The sequence below is a fragment of the Coregonus clupeaformis genome, chromosome 23 (assembly GCF_020615455.1).
Source record: "Coregonus clupeaformis isolate EN_2021a chromosome 23, ASM2061545v1, whole genome shotgun sequence".
NCBI lineage: Eukaryota > Metazoa > Chordata > Actinopteri > Salmoniformes > Salmonidae > Coregonus > Coregonus clupeaformis.
In genome coordinates, this window is record NC_059214.1 from 54,409,462 (window position 1) to 54,437,252 (window position 27,791).

The following is a 27,791-nucleotide window of genomic DNA, read 5'->3' on the forward strand; positions in this document are numbered from 1 at the left end:
CTCTGGAGCCAAATTCCATTTTCTCTCCCTTCTCACCGAAGTGTGTACTCCTTGCCTCCCCCTCAATGGATTTAAAAGCATTGGATTGGTGTGAACGTTTTCACACAAATCCAATTATTTTCAATCCTTGAGGGAGGGTGAATGAGTGCATACTTCAGTGAGAAGGGAGAGAAAATTGAATTTGGCTCCAGAGAGGTAAGAGTAGGTGCTTCACATGCTGCCCACACTCATAGGGTAGGTCAGAAATAGAGCATTCTGGGAAATGAAGTGCATTTTCAGTACAAAGAAACCCCAAGGTGTTCCTGGACTATTTGTAGTGGTTATAAAGGAAGAGCAGGAGTACATTAGATTTATATTTTGTGTTTTTTTATGTTATTATTGTCTCTCACAAGAGACATATGTAAAAACGTGACTATTCCTAGGCTATATGAACACGACTGTATGTGCCATTGACATGATGACCTATGCTAGGCTATTTTAGCATGGACCCCTCATTCCTTTTACAGAGGGCTGCTGGCCTAGGTGTTTGTTCACGGTTAACCCTGTTTGGTGTACTGAAGGGGGGAACAGCGATGCTGATGATGACCCGGTTCCTTTCAGAGTGCTGTGATGTCATCACTTTGAGACCAAACCAACAGAACGGCAGAGCGGAGATGTGGCTCCATCGTCAACAGCTACAAAACAAACAACGAAACAACACCCCGCTGACATGTCAACAACAAACCCCAACAGTTCTGCATCAGTTCTGTCTCCAATGCTGTCTTTAGACTAGACATCTCCTGAGGATGGTAGTTTCGCATTGGTGCTCTTTCTCCCTCTCTCATTCATTCATTCTCACTCTCTGTGTGTGTCACCGAGTTTGGCCTCTTTCCTCTTGCCTCTCCCGTCCCATTTGGGCACCCTTACCAGCAGCAGTGCGACGGCTGCTAACGCCAGCCCCACCCCCAGACTCGGCGGCCCGCAGGGACTAAACTCCTGGGCCAGCCCCGAGAGCAGGGGGGCGAGTACCCGACCCACCGCCGTCACCGACTGCCCTGCCCCGATTAGTGTGCCACTGGCGTGAGCTCCCCCTTTCTGCAACTCAAGGTCGGTGATGCAGGTGCGTCCGATAGTCGTGGAGATGGCGAAGAAAGTGGAACTTAACAACACGTGCCAGACACTTGGCGCCATGGCGTAGAGCAGGATCAGGCAACACGTGAGGACTGTAGAGTGTAGCAACAGCGCCGGCATGTCGTTACCGTACAGTTTGGTGACGGGCCCCACCAAGAAGCCGGCCAAGGCCCCCAGGGTAGAGCTGTAGCTGATTAGATAACCTGTGGCTTTGGGCTTCAGCATGAAGCGCTCCTCCATGGCCAGAGAAAAGTTGCTGTAGTAAAGCATAATGGCGATGGCCATGAGCAGACGCACCAGGAACAGGTCCCACATGTCCGAGGAGACCACCGTGCGGATCTTGGAGCCCACTGAGGAGAGCTGACGCCAGGCAGGTTGGAGCAGTGACACCTCCCCCCAGTCCAGGTCCCAGCTCCAGCCCCTCTTGTTCGTTCCTGGAGCCCCCGATCCTGTGACTGCCGCCCCCGACGCTGTAGTGTGGTTGTTGCTGTTGTCATGGGAAGAGTTTTGCTGTGTCGAGGTGACGTGGTTGTCGTCGTTGTTGTGGCAGCTGGCTTTGCTAGCGCTGCTGTTGAAGTTAGCATTGGTGTGTGGGGTTAGCGAATCACTCCAGGGAAGCAGCCAAACCAGACCTGGATGGAATACGACAAACACAAGGTTAGAAAGCACAGACTGGCTAGGTATTTGCTGTATGATAATATCTGATTCTATCTGACTGGAAGGGGGGGGAGACAGAGACAGTACAGGTGCATCAAAGCCGGGACCGAGATACTATCTCCAGGCCATCAGACTGTTGAACAGCCAGGTGATGCACCTTCACTCACACAAAACACACACACAAGCTATCACACACACACACCTCATACACACACGGTCTCCTGCACTCACATATACACTCACTGACACACACACACACACGCCCATACTAACAACATACGCACACACACACACTCACACTTAATCACTCACACACACACACACACAAACTCCGCTGTCCCATGTTATAGAGACATTAAAACACTGGACACTTCCCGTTTCTTTTATAACGTTTTTCACACTGTGTATTTATATACTGTATTCTTCACTGATATAACATATTTTTATAGAGTATTTGTTAATGTCTTTGAGCTCATGAGTGGTATAGGTGAGAGGATAAGGACATTCCATTTATTATTTCTGTCACTGGTGGGTGCCAGAAGGTCTGCATGCCAAGATAGCTTGGGGGCCACTTGGGGGCTAGGGTGCAACACGATACCATGTAGGGGGATCCTATTGTAGGTGATGAGTGACACTCAATAATGGTTGGCAACTGTTGGATGGAATTAGCTTGGAAAGCACTATATAAACTGAGAGGTTTTCTATGTAAGTCATTCGGATGACAATAGGCTATGCCCGTACCGCTTGTCATGCGAATCCAGTACTGTAATATTAAATAATTATGAACCAACTCTCCATCTAAGTGTTTAACTATTCTCTTACATCCTGAAGTACTCGATACCAGAGAAACTCGTCATAACAGATTGGCGTCTGAACGAACAGGATGCAGTTTACAGCCGAACTAACAGGTAAGCAGACTTTCCTTTTTTGATTAGGTTAAATTCTGCTTATCTGTGGTAAAGCTGAGCTGTAACGAACGTTTAAAATTCAATATTTTTTTGAGGGTAACAGATGAGTGGTATTCGAGTACGTAAATAGATGTAAGGAGAAATATCAAATTAGATAATGACATGGTGCTATGATTCTAAACAGGGTTTGTTCAGAGTAATGAGTAGAAAACAACAGAGAAGAAGGAGAGTGGGTTTAACAAGATTGGGCGTAGGGTCTTTTAATGGGTACGACATTATAAAGATAGGTTTGATTCCTGTAATGTGAAAAAAACATTATAAAGTTGTTCAGAGGTTCAAGTCCTCAACATGACGAGAAGTGAGGTTGAAGTCCTGTGGTGTGAAATAATCATCATAAAGCGTGATAAATAGGTTTGAGTCCTGTGGTGTGAAAGAATCATCATAAAGTGTGATAAATAGGTTTGAGTCTGGTGGTGTGAAAGAATCATCATAAAGAGTAATATTGTAAAAGCCCCATGAGAGAATTAGTCCTTTGTGAAATTTCTCAAAACGGTCAGGAAAGAGAGAGAGAACAATAACTCATACTGCATAAAGACTCAGAGCAGATAAATCAGAGCAGATACAATTAAGCATGTTGAATCATGGCACCAATGACAAAATAGGCAAACAAAATTTTAATAAAGATCAAGTTGGGGATTTGATTCAAGTTTTTGATTACTAATATTACATGAACTAATAAAAGTAATGGATAGCCAACTTAGTAGACCGGTATCAGGAAAGACAGTCACCATTAAGATTAAATCAGAGCTTAATTTACCTCGAAGAAAGAGAAAGGAAATGCCAAAATTATTACAGACAAATGCGCATTTAAAACAAGGATCTTTTAAAAGTAGTGAAAATCAGACAATGTGCAAATGGATGTTAAGTAAATTTTGATTTTTCTATGGGGAACCATATATCAGTGATTTATCAGCATGGACAGATAATGAGGATCCTCAAGAAGGTATTTTTAAAGGGGATTAGCTAACGAAGTTAAGTAATTGAATGGAACAACATAGGCTATTTTAGGAACAAAGAGCAGAAAGTACTTTTAATCTGAAGGGTGCATAATAAATTATAGACGTTTTGATAATTTGATATACATTTGGATAATAAGCTTTGATATAACATTATATTGTGGTTCTGTACATCAATGCCCATCATAGAATATCAAGGATTGGTATGGAGAGTGTGAGGTTATTTTAGAGAGTAGTGGAAAAGTCTATGTTTAATGAGAGGCTTGACTTTTATGGGGTTTCCTGAAGGTTAGAGAACTGGTGAGGATCCCATGACAGGAAGGTTTTTTTGGTTCCGCTTGGAGTATGTTTGAATATGTTAATTTGTGTCAATTGAGAGTCGTTAAAAAACACGAAGGGATTGTTTGATGTGAGTACCTAGGAGTTTCTAATGTTCTATATGGAGTATGTGAAAATGTGAAAATAGGATGCATTTTATGTGTGTGTAATCGATTACTAGAGAGGTGATAAGGTAATAATTACAATAATATTTATATACTAACTTGCTCACCCAAACGTAGACGTACGTCAGGGGTGGGAAATAATGAATAAAGGTTTTCTGAGTTGGTGCCGTTGATGGATCATTTGATAGAAATAAGGTTTAAGAAATGAACTGCCCATAAACTAATTATCATTACAGAGCTAAGGTGATGAAGTGAAGGAACTTCATTTTTATCAGATGGTAAGACGATAAACCAGTGTAATTAGGCTATTTGCGGGATTTCTTTGTCATTTCAATAGCATTAGGTCAATGGCATAGAGTAAAATCTGGGTTTCTGAGTGTAATTCAACTGTTGGTATGTTTTGATGAAATAGATACAGCAGAAAGTGTTGGTTTGGTGATGTAGAATGGAAGATTTAGCATCGTGCTTGGTTCAAATTGAAAGACTCACTTATTTAACAGGGATAGCGAGACGATTTCGAGGTAGTCATTTTCTTGCGTTGCCTAAGGGTTTGCTAGGTTAAACGATTGAGAATGGTGGCGTAATGTCAATGAATAGATTGAATATGAATACTATGGATACAAATTCAATATATGCTTGTCAACTACAGCAAGTGTTTGGTTTGTTACTTGTAGCCTACTTAGAAAGGACAGTTATCTAGATCTGCTGACTTCTAATAATGGCGGATTGCTGGTTTCATAAGAGCTGTGGCTATTATCTTAGTTGATAACAGGGGATAATAATAGTATAGTGACGAAGCACAGGGAAGCGAGTGTCTTAATGGGTAGTGAAGCAAGGGGACAAAGATAATAAAAAGAGTATTAAAAAACACCAGGGATAATGAAGCAGTGTTGGAAGGAAGCAGAGTATGAAAGATAACATTAACTGAGGAATATAGAAACTTTTAGCTGAGATCACTACAGAAATATCTGTTTCTGGTATCTGTTTCTGTTTCTGGTATGTTGAACAATGGGAGGTAGTTTTTACTATTATGCTGATGGAGAAGGTCAAATTTTTTGTAAATTCTGGATTTATTAAACAATAGGTTTACATTTTAATACATCAATGCAACAAGTTGAGCTGATTACATTACCGGAAAGGGGTTATAGGTTTATATTAGAAGATGTAGTCAAATCAATGAAACGTGGTATTATCTGATGTGTTTTGAGTAGGATTATTTCTTATAGGATTGGTGGAAGTACCCTACAGTAGGTATGTTAAGGAAGACGTAGGATATCACATCTCAAACAACTTTTTAATAGACGCTTGGGATAAAATATCACTGATTCTTTACGCGTAGTAATTGATTATATTTGTGAATGTCTCAAATATTACATTTAGAGGGGTGACAGGAACAATCTAAGGGAAAAGTCATCCAGTAACGATACCATGATAATTTGATATGGGATCAAATGAAGCCGATTTTGGGGTTTAATAATCATTGTGAGAATTACAGAGAATGAAGTCTAAAGGGTAATCAATTAAAAATACTAATTGGAAACTCAGATAACCTTGAGTCGTTTTCATCTTTTGATAGATTTTATGTAATCTTCTTCTGGAGTAGTTATGAGGAATTAGATTGAAACAAACAATTATTGATGTGAGGTAGGACAGTGTATATCTGCATCATGTTTTGTGTGTAATTAATATTTTTGGATTGCTGATTATAATTGAATGTTAACGAAATGTATACTTTCTCTTACAGGAAAATGGGGATTTCCTTATCTCTCATTGGAATGTTTCCAAAGTCTGTGGGCTAGGGGGAGCAGTTAGTAAAAGTTGGCAGTCTTATAATTCGGTCGTAAGAGGGAGCTACCAAATTAAATAAGGCCTGGCTATTTTTGTTTGTTGTTTTCCAATATGGTTTTTCAAATAACCACACACAACCCACCTATTATAATGGTTATAAAGGGTTTTTATTTTAATTTTAGGGGTTTTAACGGGTTAGAGATGATAAGTCTTAAAGGGACACACATGGAACTTTCTGAAGTTTTTTGTTTTATATGAGTGAGTTTTGGGTAAACAAGTGATTTCTTTTGAGAAGGATTGTAATGAGGACCTACTGTACACTTGGGATAAAAAAATGTATGAAATGTTTTGACTGTTGTTAATGATTAGTCTATACTATAGAATGAAACACGTCGTTGAAGGGTTTGAATGACCTCTGAACCCTGTCATGACTTTCTAGTGTGAATTGATCATCCACACTGGAAAGCCAAGAGGCATTGGATGAAGAATTTAAGGTAATTTATTATACCGAGTTGAGGGTAATTTATAATACTGATAATTATGAAGAAGTTTATAATTTGGCAATAGTCCTATATAGGATTCGGACTATAACAAGGACAGAGTGAGAGAGCTAGTCCTGAATGAGGAACACCTGTCGCTATTCAATTTTTATATTCCTTGAATTGGGATACAATTAAGTTAAGGTATTATTAAAGGTTGTCATTTTAATTTCATTTATTATTTTGGTTTAACAGGCAATGTCGTTGTTTTGTTTTTTGAACGCATGAATCACGATGTGAGTCATGTGTCCAAAGGGGGGAAGTACTGGTCGCATGGGGCTTTTTGGTAAATATGCAAATTGTATTGAGAATATGAGCAGTAGTAATTAATGTGTTATGGTTAGATTCAATGTTTTAGGTGCAAGTGTATTTTTGGTAGGAGGCAGGGTGTAGAGGAGGCTTGTCTATGAAACTATAACAAGCTGCAAGAATGTGCACTTCCTAATCTCAAGGCTTCTCCTGACTGATAAGAAGACAGGGTATAGTAGCATACGGTGTCGCACCTAACAATGTTCTTAAGACTTTCTTCCCACAGGTGAAGGCTTCTCTGCCCAACCTGACAGGAGAATCTGGGCATTGTCTGCGCCCTGGAGACTGGCGGTAAAGGATTACAGAAGTAAGAGATGGACAAAACCTAGGTGGGGAGGTCAGTACTAGGTGTTGCTGGCTACATTGATGGAGGGGAAAGTAGCAGAGAGAGATACCTGCATCCATGTGTCCCACTGTAGGAGTGTTCCAACCCAGAGGAGGAAGATGGCACCGCCACTGCAGAGCATTGTTTTCTTTTGTGTCTGTCTGTGTCTGTGTGTCTTTGCAGCAAGGACTCAACTTCCCTATTGGTACGCTGCCAGAAGGACACACTCCACAGAGCAATGTTGATAAATGGAGATGGACTCTGCATGATCCGAGACCCTAGTGACGGAAGAAGGTTCAGAGCTAAAAAGGACCACACATCATCACCCAGGCTACACCAACGGATGTACGGATAGAGGGGAGATCGACCTGGTATCATCTAAACCACTGCAACAGAGGGAGATGAGGAAGCTGAGGACGCTGGAGCTGACAACAATCAGGTGATGGGAGACGATGGCAAGGGGAATGCTACTAATGAGCTACGTTCTCTGGCTGATTCCCTCGGCGGAGGGACAGACCTCCAAGAACATCCAAGAACTTCAAGATCTTCCAGAAGTTCAAGAATCACCTGACTGTCACACCATTCATTTCTCTGACTGTGGAGAGTTTCCCAAAAAGAAATTGGGGAGTATATTAGAAATTGGTAGTAAGAATAATTGGTAAAACATATTAATTTGTCATATAGTCAATGCTTATGTGGATTTCTTGGATTAGAAATGAACTCAACTAAAACTGTTATGTTCTGTCTTCTCTTGAGGTACAGTTGAAGTCGGAAGTGTACATGCACCTTAGCCAAATACATTTAAACTCAGTTTTTCACAATTCCTGACATTTAATCCTAGTAAACATTCCCTGTTTTAGGTCAGTTAGGATCACCACTTTATTTTAAGAATGTGAAATGTCAGAATAATAGTAGAGAGAATTATTTATTTCAGCTTTTATTTCTTTCATCACATTACCAGTGGGTCAGAACTTTACATACATTAAATTAGTATTTGATAGCATTGCCTTTAAATTGTTTAACTTGGGTCAAACATTTTGGGTAGCCTTCCACAAGCTTCCCACAATAAGTTGGGTGAATTTTGGCCCATTCCTCCTGACAGAGCTGGTGTAACTGAGTCAGGTTTGTAGGCCTCCTTGCTCGCACACGCTTTTTCAGTTCTGCCCACAAATGTTCTATAGGATTGAGGTCAGGGCTTTGTGATGGCCACTCCAATACCTTGACGTTGTTGTCCTTAAGCCATTTTGCCACAACGTTGGAAGTATGCTTGTGGTCATTGTCCATTTGGAAGACCCATTTGCGACCAAGCTTTAACTTCCTGACTGATGTCTTAAGATGTTGCTTCAATATATCCACATAATTTTCCTTCCTCATGATGCCATCTATTTTGTGAAGTGCACCAGTCCCTCCTGCAGCAAAGCACCCCCACAGCATGATGCTGCCACCCCGTGCTTCACGGTTGGGATGGTGTTCTTCGGCTTGCAAAGTAACCCCTTTTTCCTCCAAACATAACGATGGTCATTATGGCCAAACAGTTCTATTTTTATTCATCAGACCAGAGGACATTTCTCCAAAAACTACGATTTTTGTCCCCATGTACAGTTGCAAACCGTAGTCTGGCTTTTTTTATGGCGGTTTTGGAGCAGTGGCTTCTTCCTTGCTGAGCGGCCTTTCAGGTTATGTCGATATAGGACTTGTTTTACTGTGGATATAGACACTTTTGTACCTGTTTCCTCCAGCATCTTCACAAGGTCCTTTGCTGTTGTTCTGGGATTGATTTGCACTTTTCGCACCAAAGTACATTCATCTCTAGGAGACAGAACGCGTCTCCTTCCTGAGCGGGATGACGGCTGCGTGGTCCCATGGTGTTTATACTTGTGTACTATTGTTTGTACAGATGAACGTGGTACCTTCAGGCATTTGGAAATTGCTCCCAAGGATGAACCAGACTTGTGGAGGTCTACACATTTTTTCTGAGGTCTTGGCTGATTTCTTTAGATTTTCCCATGATGTCAAGCAAAGAGGCACTGAGTTTTGAAGGTAGGCCTTGAAATACATCCACAGGTACACCTCCAATTGACTCAAATGATGTCAATTAGCCTATCAGAAGCTTCTAAAGCCATGACATAATTTTCTGGAATTTTCCAAGCTGTTTAAAGGCACAGTCAACTTAGTGTATGTAAACTTCTGACCCACTGGAATTGTGATACAGTGAATTATAAGTGAAATAATCTGTCTGAGAACAATTGTTGGAAAAATTACTTGTGTCATGCACAAAGTAGATGTCCTAACCGACTTCCCAAAACTATAGTTTGTTAACAAAAAATGTGTGTAGTGGTTGAAAAACAAGTTTTAATGACTCCAACCTAAGTGTATGTAAACTTCTGACTTCAACTGTAAATACAGATGGTGTCTTGATGCAACAACCTCTGAACCGGCTGAAGATGAACATCAGAGGCATTGAAGACATTCCTTTACAGCACCACTTCTACCTGCAACCGGTGTACAACATCCAATCGAAACTATCAACTGTCTTTTATCGCATGCTTTTGAGTGTGATGGGAGTCCACCATTAGTGAGAATGGAGAGAGATCTGTGCAAATACAACATTTCTCATGTTGTTGGTATACTGGTTGGCAAATGGACGAGACAGAATGGGGCGTAGAGATGGTGGTGACTCGGATGAGACATTGAAGTTGGGACATTGTCATGGGCAATTCATGTTGAACTACGAAGCTGTCTGAAGAGGATAATGAACAGACGCCAGAAGATTGAGTGCCGGTGGAAGAAGGGGTTGGTTAGCTGTGTCGATAATACATTTGTATTTATCTACATTTGCTAATTTGGGTAGGAGGTATATACACTGCTAAATTAATAGTACTAAGAATGCATTGAGATAATGATCTGTAGTTATTCTCAGGATGAGGAAGGTCATAATATAATTATGGATATTTATACTGTATGTTAATATAAGTGTAATGGGTGCTAAAGTTGAGGGTTTTAATTTTGAGTGATAGGACCAATGTGAATCACTAAGAATTGTAATTCTAAATTTGGTTGAGATAAGTAATTTGGTTTTGGTTATGATTCATAAGATAACTGAGTGATTTAAGTAAATCATTAGTATATATTAGTAACTAAAGATGTTGAAACTATTTTCAGAATGAAGGGTATTGCTTGTACAATTGCGAGATAACTGTCTAAAATAGATATTATGGTTAAAACAGCGATACCTTATTGTAATGTCTTAGGATACACTTATATGATTTATTTCGAGTAGAAACTTTTGAATCTTACTGTTTGAAACAGGTAAGTTAATGTAAGGATTGTGACTGATATCATGAACATGTTGATTATTAGGTTACCGTATTCACATATTAGTCACTATATACATTTGAAGTATTTGGAGGTATTGATATGGGACTATGTATTCCCAAAGAGGGGGGATTGATGTGGATTTTTAGAATGGTTATATCTACAGTGGGGAGAACAAATATTTTATACACTGCCGATTTTGCAGGTTTTCCTACTTACAAAGCATGTAGAGGTCTGTAATTTTTATCATAGGTACACTTCAACTGTGAGAGACGGAATCTAAAACAAAAATCCAGAAAATCACATTGTATGCTTTTAAGTAATTAATTTGCATTTTATTGCATGACATAAGTATTTGATACATCAGAAAAGCAGAACTTAATATTTGGTACAGAAACCTTTGTTTGCAATTACAGAGATCATACGTTTCCTGTAGGTCTTGACCAGGTTTGCACACACTGCGGCCTTGGGGGGGCTGTCGCTGGGCAATATGGACTTTCAGCTCCCTCCAAAGATTTTCTATTGGGTTCAGGTCTGGAGACTGGCTAGGCCACTCCAGGACCTTGAGATGCTTCTTATGGAGCCACTCCTTAGTTGCCCTGGCTGTGTGTTTCGGTCGTTGTCATGCTGGAAGACCCAGCCACGACCCATCTTCAATGCTCTTACTGAGGGAAGGAGGTTGTTGGCCAAGATCTCGCGATACATGGCCCCATCCATCCTCCCCTCAATACGGTGCAGTCGTCCTGTCCCCTTTGCAGAAAAGCATCCCCAAAGAATGATGTTTCCACCTCCATGCTTCACGGTTGGGATGGTGTTCTTGGGGGTTGAACTCATCCTTCTTCTTCCTCCAAACACGGCGAGTGGAGTTTAGACCAAAAAAGCTCTATTTTTGTCTCATCAGACCACATTATCTTCTCCCATTCCTCCTCTGGATCATCCAGATGGTCATTGGCAAACTTCAGACGGGCCTGGACATGCGCTGGCTTGAGCAGGGGGACCTTGCATGCGCTGCAGGATTTTAATCCATGACGGCGTAGTGTGTTACTAATGGTTTTCTTTGAGACTGTGGTCCCAGCTCTCTTCAGGTCATTGACCAGGTCCTGCCATGTAGTTCTGGGCTGATCCCTCACCTTCCTCATGATCATTGATGCCCCACGAGGTGAGATCTTGCATGGAGCCCCAGACCGAGGGTGATTGACCGTCATCTTGAACTTCTTCCATTTTCTAATAATTGCGCCAACAGTTGTTGCCTTCTCACCAAGCTGCTTGCCTATTGTCCTGTAGCCCATCCCAGCCTTGTGCAGGTCTACAATTTTATCCCTGATGTCCTTACACAGCTCTCTGGTCTTGGCCATTGTGGAGAGGTTGGAGTCTGTTTGATTGAGTGTGTGGACAGGTGTCTTTTATACAGGTAACGAGTTCAAACAGGTGCAGTTAATACAGGTAATGAGTGGAGAACAGGAGGGCTTCTTAAAGAAAAACTAACAGGTCTGTGAGAGCCGGAATTCTTACTGGTTGGTAGGTGATCAAATACTTATGTCATGCAATAAAATGCAAATTAATTACTTAAAAATCATACAATGTGATTTTCTGGATTTTTGTTTTAGATTCCGTCTCTCACAGTTGAAGTGTACCTATGATCAAAATTACAGACCTCTACATGCTTTGTAAGTAGGAAAACCTGCAAAATCGGCAGTGTATCAAATACTTGTTCTCCCCACTGTATGTTGAAATGCAAGAACTTAATTGGTTCCTATCATGGGGTTTGGTGTGTGTGACATAGGAATGTTTATGCTATTTTCATCTGATCTGACCTTTGGTTGAATTCCTCAATCCTAACTAGTCCAAGGCTGTACTGATTCATCAGTGACTGAAACCAGAGTGTTATCCTTTGTATCTCTCCTCAGGTATATTATGGGAACAGAGTCAGGGTTGAACATGGTACCTATTAATAGTCTTAGGTTTTCAAGCAATTGGGTCTGAAATGTCACTCATTGGACACTATGCAATTGATAATCGCATAGCATTGGATGCTATTACAGTAGATAAAGGGGAATGTATGCGATTATAGGGGGAGATGCATGTTGTACATACTTGCTATCAGCATAGGAAGGTTTTGGGAAATTAACTAAAGCTATGGGAAATATATTAGAGAAAGACAGGTTTGAAAATGTGGAAACAAGACTACCTCAGTCGATCAGATAGCGCCCCAAGTGAACAGAGAAAAGCTTGGGGTTCCTCTGAATGAACAGGGAGAATGGAGACTGAAGTTATTTTTATTGGGATATATTCATCTGACTATATTGTAGTCTACATGTAAACTTACAAATTGTCAATGTATTTCTGGGATGATGTCATGAGGTTAGGAATTCATTCGTATGTTTGGTTTGTTTGGTTCAAGTAATGTTATATCTGTGGAATTTCACTTACAACAGAAAAATAATGAAAACGGGGGATGACATAATGTCTTTTTATACAGTATTTGTTAATGTCTTTGAGCTCATGAGCGGTATGGGTGAGAGGATAAGGACATTCCATGTATTATTTCTGCCACTGGTGGGTGCCAGAAGGTCTGCATGCCAAGATAGCTTGGGGGCCACTTGTGCTAATCTTAGAAGGAGTATGTGATGGAATATCCTGGCTAGGGTGCAACACGATACCATGTAGGGGGATCCTATTGTAGGTGATGAATAACACTCAATAATAGTTGGCAACTGTTGGATGGAATTAGCTCGGAAAGCACTATATAAACTGAGAGGTTTTCTATGTAAGTCATTCGGATGACAATAGGCTATGCCTGTACCACTTGTCATGCGAATCCAGTACTGTAATATTAAATAACTATGAACCAACAGTGAGGGAAAAAAGTATTTGATCCCCTGCTGATTTTGTACGTTTGCCCACTGACAAAGACATGATCAGTCTATCATTTTAATGGTAGGTTTATTTGAACAGTGAGAGACAGAATAACAACAACAAAATCCAGAAAAACGCATGTCAAAAATGTTTTAAAAATTGATTTGCATTTTAATGAGGGAAATAAGTATTTGACCCCTCTGCAAAACATGACTTAGTACTTGGTGGCAAAACCCTTGTTGGCAATCACAGAGGTCAGACGTTTCTTGTAGTTGGCCACCAGGTTTGCACACATCTCAGGAGGGATTATGTCCCACTCCCCTTTGCAGATCTTCTCTAAGTCATTAAGGTTTTGAGGCTGATGTTTGGCAACTCGAACATTCAGCTCCCTCCACAGATGTTCTATGGGATTAAGGTCTGGAGACTGGCTAGGCCACTCCAGGACCTTAATGCGCTTCTTCTTCAGCCACTCCTTAGTTGCCTTGGCCGTGTGTTTTGGGTCATTGTCATGCTGGAATACCTATCCGCTACCCATTTTCAATGCCCTGGCTGAGGGAAGGAGGTTCTCACCCAAGATTTGACGGTATATGGCCCTGTCCATCGTCCCTTTGATGCGGTGAAGTTGTCCTGTCCCCTTAGCAGAAAAACACCCCCAAAGCATAATGTTTCCACCTCCACATTTGACGGTGGGGATGGTGTTCTTGGGGTCATAGGCAGCATTCCTCCTCCTCCAAACACGGTGAGTTGAGTTGATGCCAAAGAGCTCGATTTTGCTTGCGGGCGCTGCAGGATTTCAGTCCTTCACGGCGTAGTGTGTTACCAATTGTTTTCTTGGTGACTATGGTCCCAGCTGCCTTGGGATCATTGACAAGATCCTCCCATGTAGTTCTGGGCTGATTCCTCACCGTTCTCATGATCATTGCAACTCCACGAGGTGAGATCTTGCATGGAGCCCCAGGCCGAGGGAGATTGACAGTTCTTTAGTGTTTCTTCCATTTGCGAATAATCGCACCAACTGTTGTCACCTTCTCACCAAGCTGCTTGGCGATGGTCTTGTAGCCCATTCGGGCCTTGTGTAGGTCTACAATCTTTTCCCTGACATCCTTGGAGAGCTCTTTGGTCTTGGCCATGGTGGAGAATTTGGAATCTGATTGATTGATTGCTTCTGTGGACAGGTGTATTTTATACAGGTAACAAACTGAGATTAGGACTCCCTTTAAGAGTGTGCTCCTAATCTCAGCTCGTTACCTGTATAAAAGACACCTGGGAGCCAGAAATCTTTCTGATTGAGAGGGGGTCAAATACTTATTTCCCTCATTAAAATGCAAATCAATTTATAACATTTTTGACATGCGTTTTTCTGGATTTTGTTGTTGTTATTCTGTCTCTCACTGTTCAAATAAACCTACCATTAAAATTATAGACTGATCATTTATTTGTCAGTGGGTAAACGTACAAAATCAGCAGGGGATCCAAAAATATTTCCCTCACTGTAAGTGTTTAACTATTCTCTTACATCCTGAGGTACTCGATACCGGAGAAACTCGTCATAACATTCACAAAGTTAATTCTAATATATCTACTACTGTACATTGCATTTTAGTTACACTGTTTATACACACCACATATTTATATACTGGATTCTTGACATGGCTCACTCTAATATATCTACTGCTGTACATATCATTCTTAGTATATCTTGTGTAAATTAATCTGGTGTATATACGTATAGATTGCATTTGGATTACTGATAGTGCTATTTGGGTTGTTAATTGGATTCGTTCCGATATTTCTTGATTTCTTGTTTTTTAATTTTTGATTTGTGTACTTATTTGACATTTTACTGCATTGTTAGGAGCTAGTAACACACGCATTTCACTGCACTCGCTATAACATCTGCTAAACTGTGTACGTGACCAATAAACTTCGATTTTATTTGGAATTTTCACTATATTGCTTGCAACTAACCCATCCTTTCACATCCACAAAGTACCTAGAGTTAAGGTGTGATTTAGAATTGGTTGGAAAAACACCACAATTGCCTTACACCCCATTTGCCTACTCTCCTGCTCCTCCCCTCTCTCCCCTCTCTCTCCTTGCCCCTCCCTCCCTCCATCTCCCCTCACCCCCACCCACCTGTGTTGAGGAGGAAGATTGCGGCGCAGGTGAAGGAGGAGGTGTAGAAGCCCCCCTCGTGCTCTGTGAGGTAGCCCCCCACCACGGGTCCCAAGATGAATCCCACGCTGGAGGCAGCATTGAAGTGTCCCATCACCAGGGGGCGCTCCGCCTCAGACACCAGGTCAGACAGCAGGGCCCGGCAGATAGACAGGGAGTGCTTGAACAGCCCTGGAGGACAGCGAGAGAGGAAGAGGACACGACACAGATAAATATACTGAACAAAAATATAAATGGAACATGTAAAGTGTTGGTCCCATATTTCATGAGCTGAAATAAAAGATCCCAGAAATGTCCCATATACACAAAAAGCTTATTTCTCTCAAATTGTGTGCACAAATTTGTTTACTTCCCTGTTAGTGAGCATTTCTCCTTTGCCAAGATAATCCATCCACCTGAAGAATTTCTCGCACAAACTGTCAGAAACCGTCTCAGGGAAGCTCATCTTCACCTTGTCGTCCTCACCAGGGTCTTGACCTGACTACAGTTTGGCGTCGTAACTGACTTCAGTGGGTAAATGCTCACCTTCGATGGCCACTGGCACACTGGAGAAGTGTGCTCTTCACGGATGAATCCTGATTTCAACTGTCCCGGGCAGATGGCAAACAGCGTGTATGGCGTTGTGTGGGCGAGTGGTTTGCGGATGTCAACGTTGTGTACAGTGTGCCGTGGTGGTGGTGGGGTTATGGTAGGTGTAGGCATAAGCTACGGACAATGAACACAATTGCATTTTATCGATGGCAATTTGAATGCACAGAGATACCGTGACGAGATCCTGAGGCCCATTGTCGTGCCATTCATCTGCCGCCATCACCTCATGTTTCAGCATGATAATGCATGACCCCATGTCGCAGGGATCTGCACACAATTCCTGGAAGCTGAAAATCTCCCAATTATTCCATGGCCTGCATACTCACCAGACATGTCACCCATTGAGAATGGTTGGGATGCTCTGGATCCACGTGTACGACAGCGTGTTCCAGTTCCCGCCAACATCCAGCAACTTCGCACAGCCATTAATGAGGAGTGGGACAACATTCCACAGGCCACAATGAACAGCCTGATCAACTCTATGCGAAGGAGATGTGTCGCGCTACATGAGACAAATTGTGGTCACACCAGAAACTGACTGGTGTTCTGATACACGCCCCTACCTTTTTTGTGTGAAGGTATCTGTGAACAACAGATGCATATCTGTATTCCCAGTCATGTGAAATCCATAGATGAGGGCCTAATTAATTTATTTCAATTGACTGATTTCCTTATATGAACTGTAACTCAGTAAAATCTTTGAAATTGTTGCAGGTTGCATTGATATTTTTGTTATATTTGTGTGTAACAGAATGTTACTGATGGATTATGTCTTTACTGTATGTATGTACACTACAGGTCAAATGTTTTAGAACTGTCACGACTTCAGCCGAGGCTGCCTCCCCTCCTTGTTCGGGCAGGCTTCGGCGTTCGTCGTCACACTCATCACAGAATCACCCACCCGTTAAGGAGTCAGCGGGAGAAGAGCGCATGCCTGGAGTCGTGGCATGGGTCCAGGAGCATTCCACGATGCTGGCCAGCTTGGGGGAAGCGACGGATCGGGTTCTTCAGGTCATCCAACACCTGGAGAAGAGAGGACCCGATCTGTCGAGACCAGCTGGCCAACCGGATCCAGCCATCTACCCCCCAGCACCCGGAGGGATCCAGATATCCCGACCACGGGCGTTTGATGGGACGGCGGCGCTGTGCCAGGGATTCCTCCTCCAATTGGAGCTTTACTTCGCCAGCATCAGACCGGCGCCATCGGAGCGGGAGAAGGTGTCCGTCCTCGTTTCCTGCCTCTGTGGGAAAGCCCTGGAGTGGGCCAACGCGGTGTGGAAGGAGGGAGGAGCCGCATTGGAGGACTACAGGGAGTTCGCTCGCCTCTTTCGGGCGGTCTTCGATAACCCGCCCGAGGGTCGAGAGGCGGGTGAGCGGCTGGTCCAGCTGAGGCAGGGGACGAGGACTGCGCAGGACTGCGCGTTGGAGTTTCGGACGCTGGCAGCGGGGCCCGGGTGGAACGAGCGGGCCCTGATCGACCATTTCCGGTGCCATCTGCGGGAGGACATCCGACGGGAGCTAGCCTGCCGGGACACCATGTTGTCCTTTGTTAAACTGGTGGACATGGCCATTCGTTTGGACAACCTGCTGGCAGCCAGAGGACGTCCTGGTAGGGCTTTGCCCGTTTCCACCCCGGACGACTCGGATCCCGAGCCGATGGAGCTGGGTGGAGCCACCGGCCGAGAGAGCGGAGGAGGACAGCGGCAGTGCCACTGGTGGCACGAAGGGACAGTACACCACACGTCGTAGTCAATGTTCTTTTGTGCCGGGAGGCGGCAGGCAGGGCACTCACGCATTACCCCAGGTATCGAACACCCACACTTGTTCAGAGCCCTCTGTTGTGCACTGTACCCTACCTATCCACTTTCCCGATCACATGGTAGTTCCCCAGTGTAAGGCGCTAGTCGATTCAGGCGCAGCTGGGAACTTTATGGACAGGGCATTCGCACGCCGTCAAGGCATTTCATTGGTTCCCCTCTCCATTCCACTCCCCATCAGAGCACTCGATAGTCGACCATTAGGGTCCGGGTTTGTTACGGAAGTCACTATACCAGTCACCATGATCACCCAGGAGACTCATTGTGAGCAGGTTATTTTTTCGATTATTGAATCTCCTGCTTTCCCTGTGGTATTAGGTATCCCTTGGTTAGCAACCCCACCTTCTCATGGCCGCAGAGGGCTCTCATGGGGTGGTCGCGTGAATGTCAGGGTAGGTGTCTAGATGTTTCCGTTGGTCCCCCCGAATACCACGATTTGGCGCACGCATTTTCCAAGACGCGTGCTACTAAATTACCACCTCATCGGGCGGGGGATTGCGCAATAGACCTTCGGGTAGACGCTGTACCTCCCGGGAGTCATGTGTATCCCGTCGCAGGCTGAAACAGAGGCTATGGAAACATACGTCTCCGAGTCCCTGGGCCAGGGGTACATACAGTGAGGAAAAAAAGTATTTAGTCAGCCACCAATTGTGCAAGTTCTCCCACTTAAAAAGATGAGAGAGGCCTGTAATTTTCATCATAGGTACACGTCAACTATGACAGACAAATGAGAAAAAAAAATCCAGAAAATCACATTGTAGGATTTTTTATGAATTTATTTGCAAATGATGGTGGAAAATAAGTATTTGGTCAATAACAAAAGTTTCTCAATACTTTGTTATATACCCTTTGTTGGCAATGACACAGGTCAAACGTTTTCTGTAAGTCTTCACAAGGTTTTTACACACTGTTGCTGGTAGGAGATGATTGTGGACTACAGGAAAAAAAAAGAGGACTGAGCACGCCCCCATTCTCATCGACGGGGCTGTAGTGGAACAGGTTGAGAGCTTCAAGTTCCTTGGTGTCCACATCACCAACGAACTATCATGGTCCAAACACACCAAGACAGTCGTGAAGAGGGCACGACAAAGCCTATTCCCCCTCAGGAGACAAAAAAGATTTGGCATGGGTCCTCAGATCCTCAAAAAATTCTACAGCTGCACCATCGAGAGCATCCTGACTGGTTGCATCACCGCCTGGTATGGCAACTGCTTGGCCTCTGACCGCAAGGCACTACAGAGGGTAGAGCGTACGGCCCAGTACATCACTGGGGCAAAGCTCCCTGCCATCCAAGACCTCTATACAGGCGGTGTCAGAGGAAGGCCCTCAAAATTGTCAAAGACTCCAGCCACCCTAGTCATAGACTGTTCTCTCTTGAGCAGCAAGCGGTACCGGAGTGCCAAGTCTAGGTCCAAAAGACTTCTCAACAGCTTCTACCCACAAGCCATAAGACTCCTGAACAGCTAATCATGGCTACCCGGACTATTTGCACTGCCCCCCCACCCCATCCTTTTTACGCGGCTGCTGCTACTCTGTTAAGTATTTATGCATAGTCACTTTAACTCTACCCACATGTACATATTACCTCAACTACCTCAACTAGTCGGTGCCCCGCACATTCATGACTCTGCACCGTTACCCCCTGTATATATAGCCTCCCTACTGTCACTTTATTTTACTTCTGCTCTTTGTTTTTCTCAACACTTTTTTTTGTTGTTGTTTTATTCTTACTTTTTTTGTTTAAAATAAACGCACTGTTGGTTAAGGGCTGTAAGTAAGCATTTCACTGTAATGTCTGCACTTGTTGTATTCGGCGCATGTGACCAATAAAATTTGATTTGATTTGATTTGATTTGATTTGATTTTGGCCCATTCCTCCATGCAGATCTCCTCTAGAGCAGTGATGTTTTGGGGCTGTCGCTGGGCAACACGGACTTTCAACTCCCTCCAAATATTTTCTATGGGGTTGAGATCTGGAGACTGGCTAGGCCACTCCAGGACCTTGAAATGCTTCTTACGAAGCCACTCCTTCGTTGCCCGGGCGGTGTGTTTGGGATCATTGTCATGCTGAAAGACCCAGACACGTTTCATCTTCAATGCCCTTGCTGATGGAAGGAGGTTTTCACTCAAAATCTCACGATACATGGCCCCATTCATTCTTTCCTTTACACGGATCAGTCGTCCTGGTCCCTTTGCAGAAAAACAGCCCCAAAGCATGATGTTTCCACCCCCATGCTTCTTCACAGTAGGTATGGTGTTCTTTGGATGCAACTCAGCATTCTTTGTCCTCCAAACACGACGAGTTGAGTTTTTACCAAAAAGTTATATTTTGGTTTCATCTGACCATATGACATTCTCCCAATCCTCTTCTGGATCATCCAAATGCACTCTAGCAAACTTCAGACGGGCCTGGACATGTACTGGCTTAAGCATGGGGACACGTCTTGCACTGCAGGATTTGAGTCCCTGGCGGCGTAGTGGGTTACTGATGGTAGGCTTTGTTACTTTGGTCCCAGCTCTCTGCAGGTCATTCACTAGGTCCCCCGTGTGGTTCTGGGATTTTGCTCACCGTTCTTGTGATCATTTTGACCCCACGGGGTGAGATCTTGCGTGGAGCCCCAGATCGAGGGAGATTATCAGTGGTCCTTTATGTCTTCCATTTCCTAATAATTGCTCCCACAGTTGATTTCTTCAAACCAAGCTGCTTACCTATTGCAGATTCAGTCTTCCCAGCCTGGTGCAGGTCTACAATTTTGTTTCTGGTGTCCTTTGACAGCTCTTTGATCTTGGCCATAGTGGAGTTTGGAGTGTGACTGTTTGAGGTTGTGGACAGGTGTATTTTATACTGATAACAAGTTCAAACAGGTGTCATTAATACAGGTAACGAGTGGAGGACAGAGGAGCCTCTTAAAGAAGAAGTTACAGGTCTGTGAGAGCCAGAAATCTTGCTTGTTTTTAGGTGACCAAATACTTATTTTCCACCATAATTTGCAAATAAATTCATTAAAATCCTACAATGTGATTTTCTGGATTTTTTTCCTCAATTTGTCTGTCATAGTTGACGTGTACCTATGATGAAAATTACAGGCTTCTCTCATCTTTTTAAGTGGGAGAACTTGCACAATTGGTGGCTGACTAAATACTTTTTTTTCTTTCCCTCCACTACACCTGCCTCCTTGAGTTTCTTCTTTGTGAAGAAGAAATACGGCGGTCTGCGCCCGTGCATTGATTATCGATCAGTGAACAAGGAGACGATTAGATTTAGTTTTCCTCTCCCCCTCATTCCTTCAGTGATCGAGTCAATGCATGGGGCACGCTTCTTCACAAAGCTAGATCTCAGGAGTGCGTACAACCTGGTGCGTGTTCGGGAAGGGGATGAGTGGAAGACGGCATTCAGCACAACCATGGGGCATTATGAATACCTGGTGATGCCCTACGGTTTGATGAATGCTCCATCCGTCTTCCAGTCCTTTGTGAACGAGGTGTTTCGGGACATGCTTGGTCGCGGTGTAGTGGTCTACATCGATGACATCCTGGTGTATTGCACTACTCGCGCCGAGCATGTATCCCTGGTTTGCAAAGTGCTGGCCAGACTGTTGGAAAATGACCTTTATGCCAAGGCAGAGAAGTGTATGTTTTCCAGCAGTTCGTCTCCTTCCTCGGATACCGCATTACCACCTCAGGTGTGGAGATGGAGGGAGATCGCATTTCAGCCGTGCGTAATTGGCAGACTCCAACCACGGTTAAGGAGGTGCAGCGATTCCTTGGCTTTGCCAACTACTCCCGAAGGTTTATCCGGGGCTTTGGCAAGGTCGCAGCTCCCATCACATCCCTGTTGAAGGGTGGGCCGTCCCGGCTCCGCTGGTCTGCTGAGGCGGATCTGTTCACCTCAGCTCCGGTACTGGCCCACCCCGATCCATCACTACCGTTCGTAGTGGAGGAGGATGCGTCTGAGGTAGGGAAAGGTGCTGTCCTGTCCCAACGCTCGGGCACGCCACCCAAGCTCCGCCCCTGTGCCTTCTTCTCGAAGAAGCTCAGCCCGGCGGAGCAGAACTACGATGTTGGTGATCGGGAGCTGTTGGCTGTTGTCCGAGCTTTGTGGAGGCATTGGCTCGAAGGGGCGAAACACCCTTTCCTCGTCTGGACGGACCACCGTAACCTGGAGTACATCCGGGCAGCGAGGAGGCTGAATCGTCGCCAGGCCAGGTGGGCCCTATTCTTCACCCGGTTTGAATTTACACTATCATACATTCCGGGTACGAAGAACGTGAAGGCAGACGCACTGTCCCGGCTGTATGACACAGAGGAGAAGCCCAGAGACAACACCCCCATACTCCTGCATTGTGGTGCCGGTAGTATGGGTGATGGACGCGGATACAGAGCGGGCATTACGCACAGAGCCATCTCCACCGCAGTGTCCAGCTGGGCTGCGGTACGTGCCTGCTCTTATCCGTGATCGTCTGATCTTCTGGGCACACAGGTATCGGTCGTACAGTGCGCTGCTTGAGCGGAAAGTACTGGTGGCCTACCTTGGCTAACGACGTGAGGGTGTACACGTCTCCTCCTGCTCGGCGTGCGCCCAAAGTAAGGCACCTAGGCACCTCCCAGTGCACTCTTGGCATTCTTTTATTTTACTTATTTTTATTTTACCTTTATTTAACTAGGCAAGTCAGTTAAGAACAAATTATTATTTACAATGACGGCCTACACCGGCCAAACCCGGACGACGCTGGGCCAATTGTGCGCCGCCCTTTGGGACTCCCAATTACGGCCGGTTGTGATACAGTCTGGAATCGAACAAGGGGGTCTGTAGTGACGCCTCAAGCACTGAGATGCAGTGCCTTAGACCGCTGCGCCACTCGGGAGCCCCTACCTACCGCTTCACCTGGAATGCTTTTCCAACAGTCTTGAAGGAGTTCCCACATATGCTGAGCACTTGGTGGCTGCTTTTCCTTCACTCTGCGGTCCGACTCATCCCAAACCATCTGAATTTGGTTGAAGTCGGGGGATTGTGGAGGCCAGGTCATCTGATGCAGCACTCCATCACTCTCCTTCTTGGTAAAATAGCCTTTACACATCCTTTTTTGGTTACTACATGATTCCATGTGTGTTATTTCATAGTTTTGATGTCTTCACTATTATTCTACAATGTAGAAAATAGTAAAAATAAAGAAAAACCCTTGAATGAGTAGGTGTTCCAAAACTTTTGACCGGTAGTCTATGTATGTAGGTAGTGGACATCACGGTGCAATCAAATTGACCCTTTGTGGAACATCAAAGTATTTTCTTGTTTTAACATACATGTGATTCAGATTCACATAAAAGGTAGAGAGAGCTCTTTCCCCCCCAGACAGACTCACCCACAGGGATCCTAGCCAGGACAAACAGGCCGATGCTGGTGGACATCCCCAGCAGGCCGTAGCCCAGAGCACTCAGCAGCAGACACGTCAGCATAGAGTACCGCCTCCCCACCACGTCACTCCAGCTGCCCTGCCAATCACAACCCCCATCATCACACACAGGAAGTGACAACACATCACAGGAAGTGGCATATAGGAAAGAGTAGTATTTTCTCACATAACACAAGGCATTAAACATCTCCACAATGTTGCTGGACACAGGGTTCATCTCAATGGTCAGTACTGTCTTCCTTTCCTTCAAAGCCCCAGGTAGACGAGGAAAGGAATCCACTTAAAACTATTGAGATACAGCCTGGCTGCCCAACAAACCACATATGTATGAGATAATGAGAGCCCGCCCTCTCTCTGAGGTCGTAACACGAGGACATGAGTGTGAGTGGTCAGGTGATCCCAAACAGAGGAATTCCACAGCTTGGTCTTCTTGGCCAAGCAACCCAGGCGCCTCCACTCAGTCTCTCATTACACTGATATATGAATGACACACACACACACACTTCTATGCACAACTAGAAATACATACACACACACATAGGTGGACCTACACACGCAGACACATAACACAAAACTTGACTAGATAGCGTGCATGTAGAAATGGACACACGCGACACAGACAGACAGACAGACAGACAGAGACACACACACACACACACACACACACACACACACACACACACACACACAGATGGTATAATGAAATCAGGGTAAATTTAATTTGCTGTGTTCTGGATGTGGCCTGTGAGGATTACCATAGAGACCTGGCTGTTCCCTTTTCCCTCCATCACACTATCCCTCCCTGCCTGTCTGTTCACTGGGGCCACAAACGACTCCTTCTCCTTTAATTTGTCTCATGACCCCTGAGATTTAAACCAATTTCAGGAGACCATGGGGGAGGGGAAGTGCCTCACACAACTCAACTCTGACAATCTCGATCTCTCTTCATAGATGCCTCGCTCAGTGTACAGTAACAAGTCAACCTTGTTAAGAGACATGGATTCAGAGGAATGTGTGGATTTTAACTGAGTGTTAATGGTTAGGGCATGGTGGAGCATCCAGCTCCAGTCCACTGTGTGTGTGTGTGTGTGTGTGTGTGTGTGTGTGTGTGTGTGTGTGTGTGTGTGTGTGTGTGTGTGTGTGTGTGTGTGTGTGTGTGTGTGTGTGTGTGTGTGTGTGTGTGTGTGTGTGTGTGTGTGTGTGTGTGTGTGTGTGTGAGAGAGAGAATCACACTGGTATACCACAAGACATACAGTTCTACAACACAAATGCCTGACTTAAGAACACCAAGTCAATACTTACAACTATAGTGCTAGAGAAGAGTTGTAGGATCCCATATGTGGAGCCTGAAACATAAATCAATGCATTAGGTACAGATTATGGCACATTAAGAACATTCATGATAACTGCTAGCCTACAATGCAAGCCGCTATAGTGTTTTGCATAAACTATCAGACCCTGTGACCGCAATCAGCGCCCACAGCGATATGAAGTTATGAAATTAGAGATATGATTGAGCACATCAGCTGGTGATTTCAAACAGTTACGCTACACGCCGAGAGAATGCTAATTTAGACCATTCCTTAATCTGTCGTCCTTAGATGCCTGATGTCCTCAGAGGTCTTCTTCATTTTGTTCCATACAATATTTGGCAATATTTAATGCATTAAAAGGCATTTTAGAATGTATTGGTTTGCCAGCTACAGCTAAATTATACCACCACGTCTGATGTATGAAACATCTTACAAACTTTAACGCTGACGTGAACTCTTCCATATTTACTGTATTACATCATCATCATCATCATCATCATCATCCCACCTACCTACTAAGCCTGCCACGGTGGGGCTGGCCCCCAGGGCCTTCACATGGTGACTCAGCAGGGGAATGATCATGCTTACCCCAAACAGGTCCTGGTGAGAAGACAGAGGGAGAGAGAAAAGAAAACGATGAATGACACCATAGACCTGAGTGACTGCAGTAGGTGTATGTTCAGTTTAAACACTGTTGAGCTACAGTAACTACATTGTCATAGACAATAAATAGACATGTCAACAAACAATAACCAAAACAAAAATCCAGGAAACAGTTGAATGATGAGTATCATGATCATCAGAGGTTGACATATCAATGGCCAATGAAAACACAGTCAAATTAAGTGTTAGAATACTCTGGCCTGACAAATTACCCTTTCTAATATGCAGCATGCATCAACGCTACCATCTGCTTTAAAACATTTGAACAGTTTATAAAGGGTGGGGTTCACAAACGCTGCAACTTATATTCAGCAGGGTAATGAGGCATTAGAGGTCCAGTTGTTTTGTCTGTGGAACCGGTTTATTCAAAAGGACAATGACTGAATCAAACACAGTGAAGCAACTGCATGACAAACCACCAGTGTTGTTGGAGATAGTTTATTCTCTGTGGATGGGCTGGTATCTCCAGGTTTGCTCTATGGCTGGAGTTAGAGAGATCAACTAGAGTTCTAGGGTATACCAGTTTTTTTTTGCCTGATGTTTAGTGGGTGTACAACAGAGAGAGTTCAGGGCCTGAGGAGAGAAATAGACACTCTCCCAGCATGTTTATCTGCATTTGTGAGGCCATCTCCATAGAGGCTCTTGCCAGAGACTTGATTGAAGTCACACTGTAGCTCCTGCTGTGTCACAGCCCCACCCATTAAACCAACTGTTTAATTCTCCCTCCGTTCAACTCTACCTCTGCATTCAAACTGGGCACAAACATACGGTGTGTGGGAGTTAGTGCGTGTGCTCTGGATAATAATTATTAAATAAATAAACATTGTATGTGAGAGCGAGAGAGAGAGAGAGAGAGAGAGAGAGAGAGAGAGAGAGAGAGAGAGAGAGAGAGAGAGAGAGAGAGAGAGAGAGAGAGGATCAGAGCGTTCACAAGGGTGTAGGCTTTGGGTGAGAATGGCTTTGGGTGTAGCATTCACTTCCATTCCTTTTATCCGGATAGAATTACACACAGAAAATGTTTAGCATGCCCCCAATATACCGTCTTCAAAATGATCTGTATCGCTCCAGTTCTGTGAGTTTACAGTAGGCTAAGTGTGTGTCCAGTCCACAATCCACATCAGATTAAATAAACATGACATCAATCTAATCCTGTACAACTGGATATTTATGTATATTCTATTGAGTTTTACAGAGTCAACGTGATGTTCTTGTGAAAACCCTGAGCATCTCAGAATAACAAGTCCTTCCGAGGTGAACTCAGATTTCCAAGGACTGGATTCTGCTGAACAGGTTTTTTGACAGTGCTATGATGGGACTCAACCCGCCTCATCCCAATAGTTGGATCAGCATTAGAGTGACTGGAGAACAACCTAGTTTAATACATCTGATGTATTTTGTGGTATCCTGCAGGTCAGGTTCTCAAATGTCATATGATGGAGCCAGCCGCCTAAACCAGAATACTATTTACATAGCCGAAAGCCACTAATGTCATTTACATTTTTTACATTTTCAGTCATTTAGCAGACGCTCGTATCCAGAGCAACTTACAGTTAGTGAGTGCATACATTTTCATACTGGCCCCCCGTGGGAATCGAACCCACAACCCTGGCGTTGCAAGCGCCATGCTCTACCAAATGAGCAACACGGGGCCCTCGGGTCATGATGTAGCCTCTGTAAAATTGACTACAGCCAACAGATCAATAAACTGATGTCATCGCCAATCATTTGCCTCAACTGTAAGGTTGCGTCCAACGTGAGTACTCCTGTTCTATATCCATTTAGGAAAGAAATTAAAGCATCACAGCAATACCAAACTTGCTCAAATGTAGCCACATCTTCAACAAAGGTTATGTTGCACTTACCATGAACCCCACCACATAGACACATTGTATAATCCGCGTTCGTCTCCTTGGTATCTGATTTAATATGCTACATTTTGCGTTATTCATTCTCCCGCAATGACAGCTCACCGATGGTCAATGCGGAAGCGCTCACTGGCTGCTACAATACCGATCAACCATAACAAAGCAGTGTTGCCAACTCCTCAGTAAGGAAAGTAACTATTGGCTGTCCTAAAAGTCGCTAAATGACGTCATCGCCCAATTTGCATAATTGGCCATGTGCATGTAATTGTGATGGATGCTGTAGGAGAGAGGAATAACGTCGTGGGAGAGACAAAAAGTGAGTAAAAAACACCCTACATTCACATCCTGCCCTGAATGTAAGCCAGGGCGGGATCAGCCAGCGGCGGCTTCCCGCATGCGCGATTCATTTGCAGTCTGGACGCCGAGGGGTGAACATCTCCTGCTCTGACTGCAGCTGGGAGGGACTGCTGCGTGAGGACTGGGCCGCCTGTGAGTGCTTTGGGACGGGGGTAACAAAGCACCCGCTGCTCGTTGAGAAGAGTAAGAACGATACGAAATGTCACGTCAGAGTCTCCAATAACACTAGAAAAAGTCGCTAGTCGCTTTTTTGAAAATGTGTCGCTAGAGGGGTCTGAAAACTCGCTAACTACAAAGTCGCTAAGTTGGCAACACTTAAACAAAGACAGTACA

General features: G+C 44.1%; 1 protein-coding gene across 1 annotated transcript; it reads right to left on the bottom strand.

Annotated features, from left to right (window-relative positions):
* On the bottom strand, positions 1-27,294 carry LOC121554158 (major facilitator superfamily domain-containing protein 9). Its single transcript, XM_041867625.2, has 6 exons — positions 27,099-27,294; positions 25,086-25,173; positions 24,563-24,606; positions 23,210-23,339; positions 15,403-15,612; positions 1-1,742 (listed from the first exon to the last, which is right to left on the bottom strand). Exons 1-6 carry the CDS (start codon positions 27,183-27,185, stop codon positions 835-837), a joined length of 1,467 nt encoding a protein of 488 aa, XP_041723559.1. The 5' UTR covers positions 27,186-27,294; the 3' UTR covers positions 1-834.
* Positions 27,295-27,791: the final 497 nt, after the last annotated feature.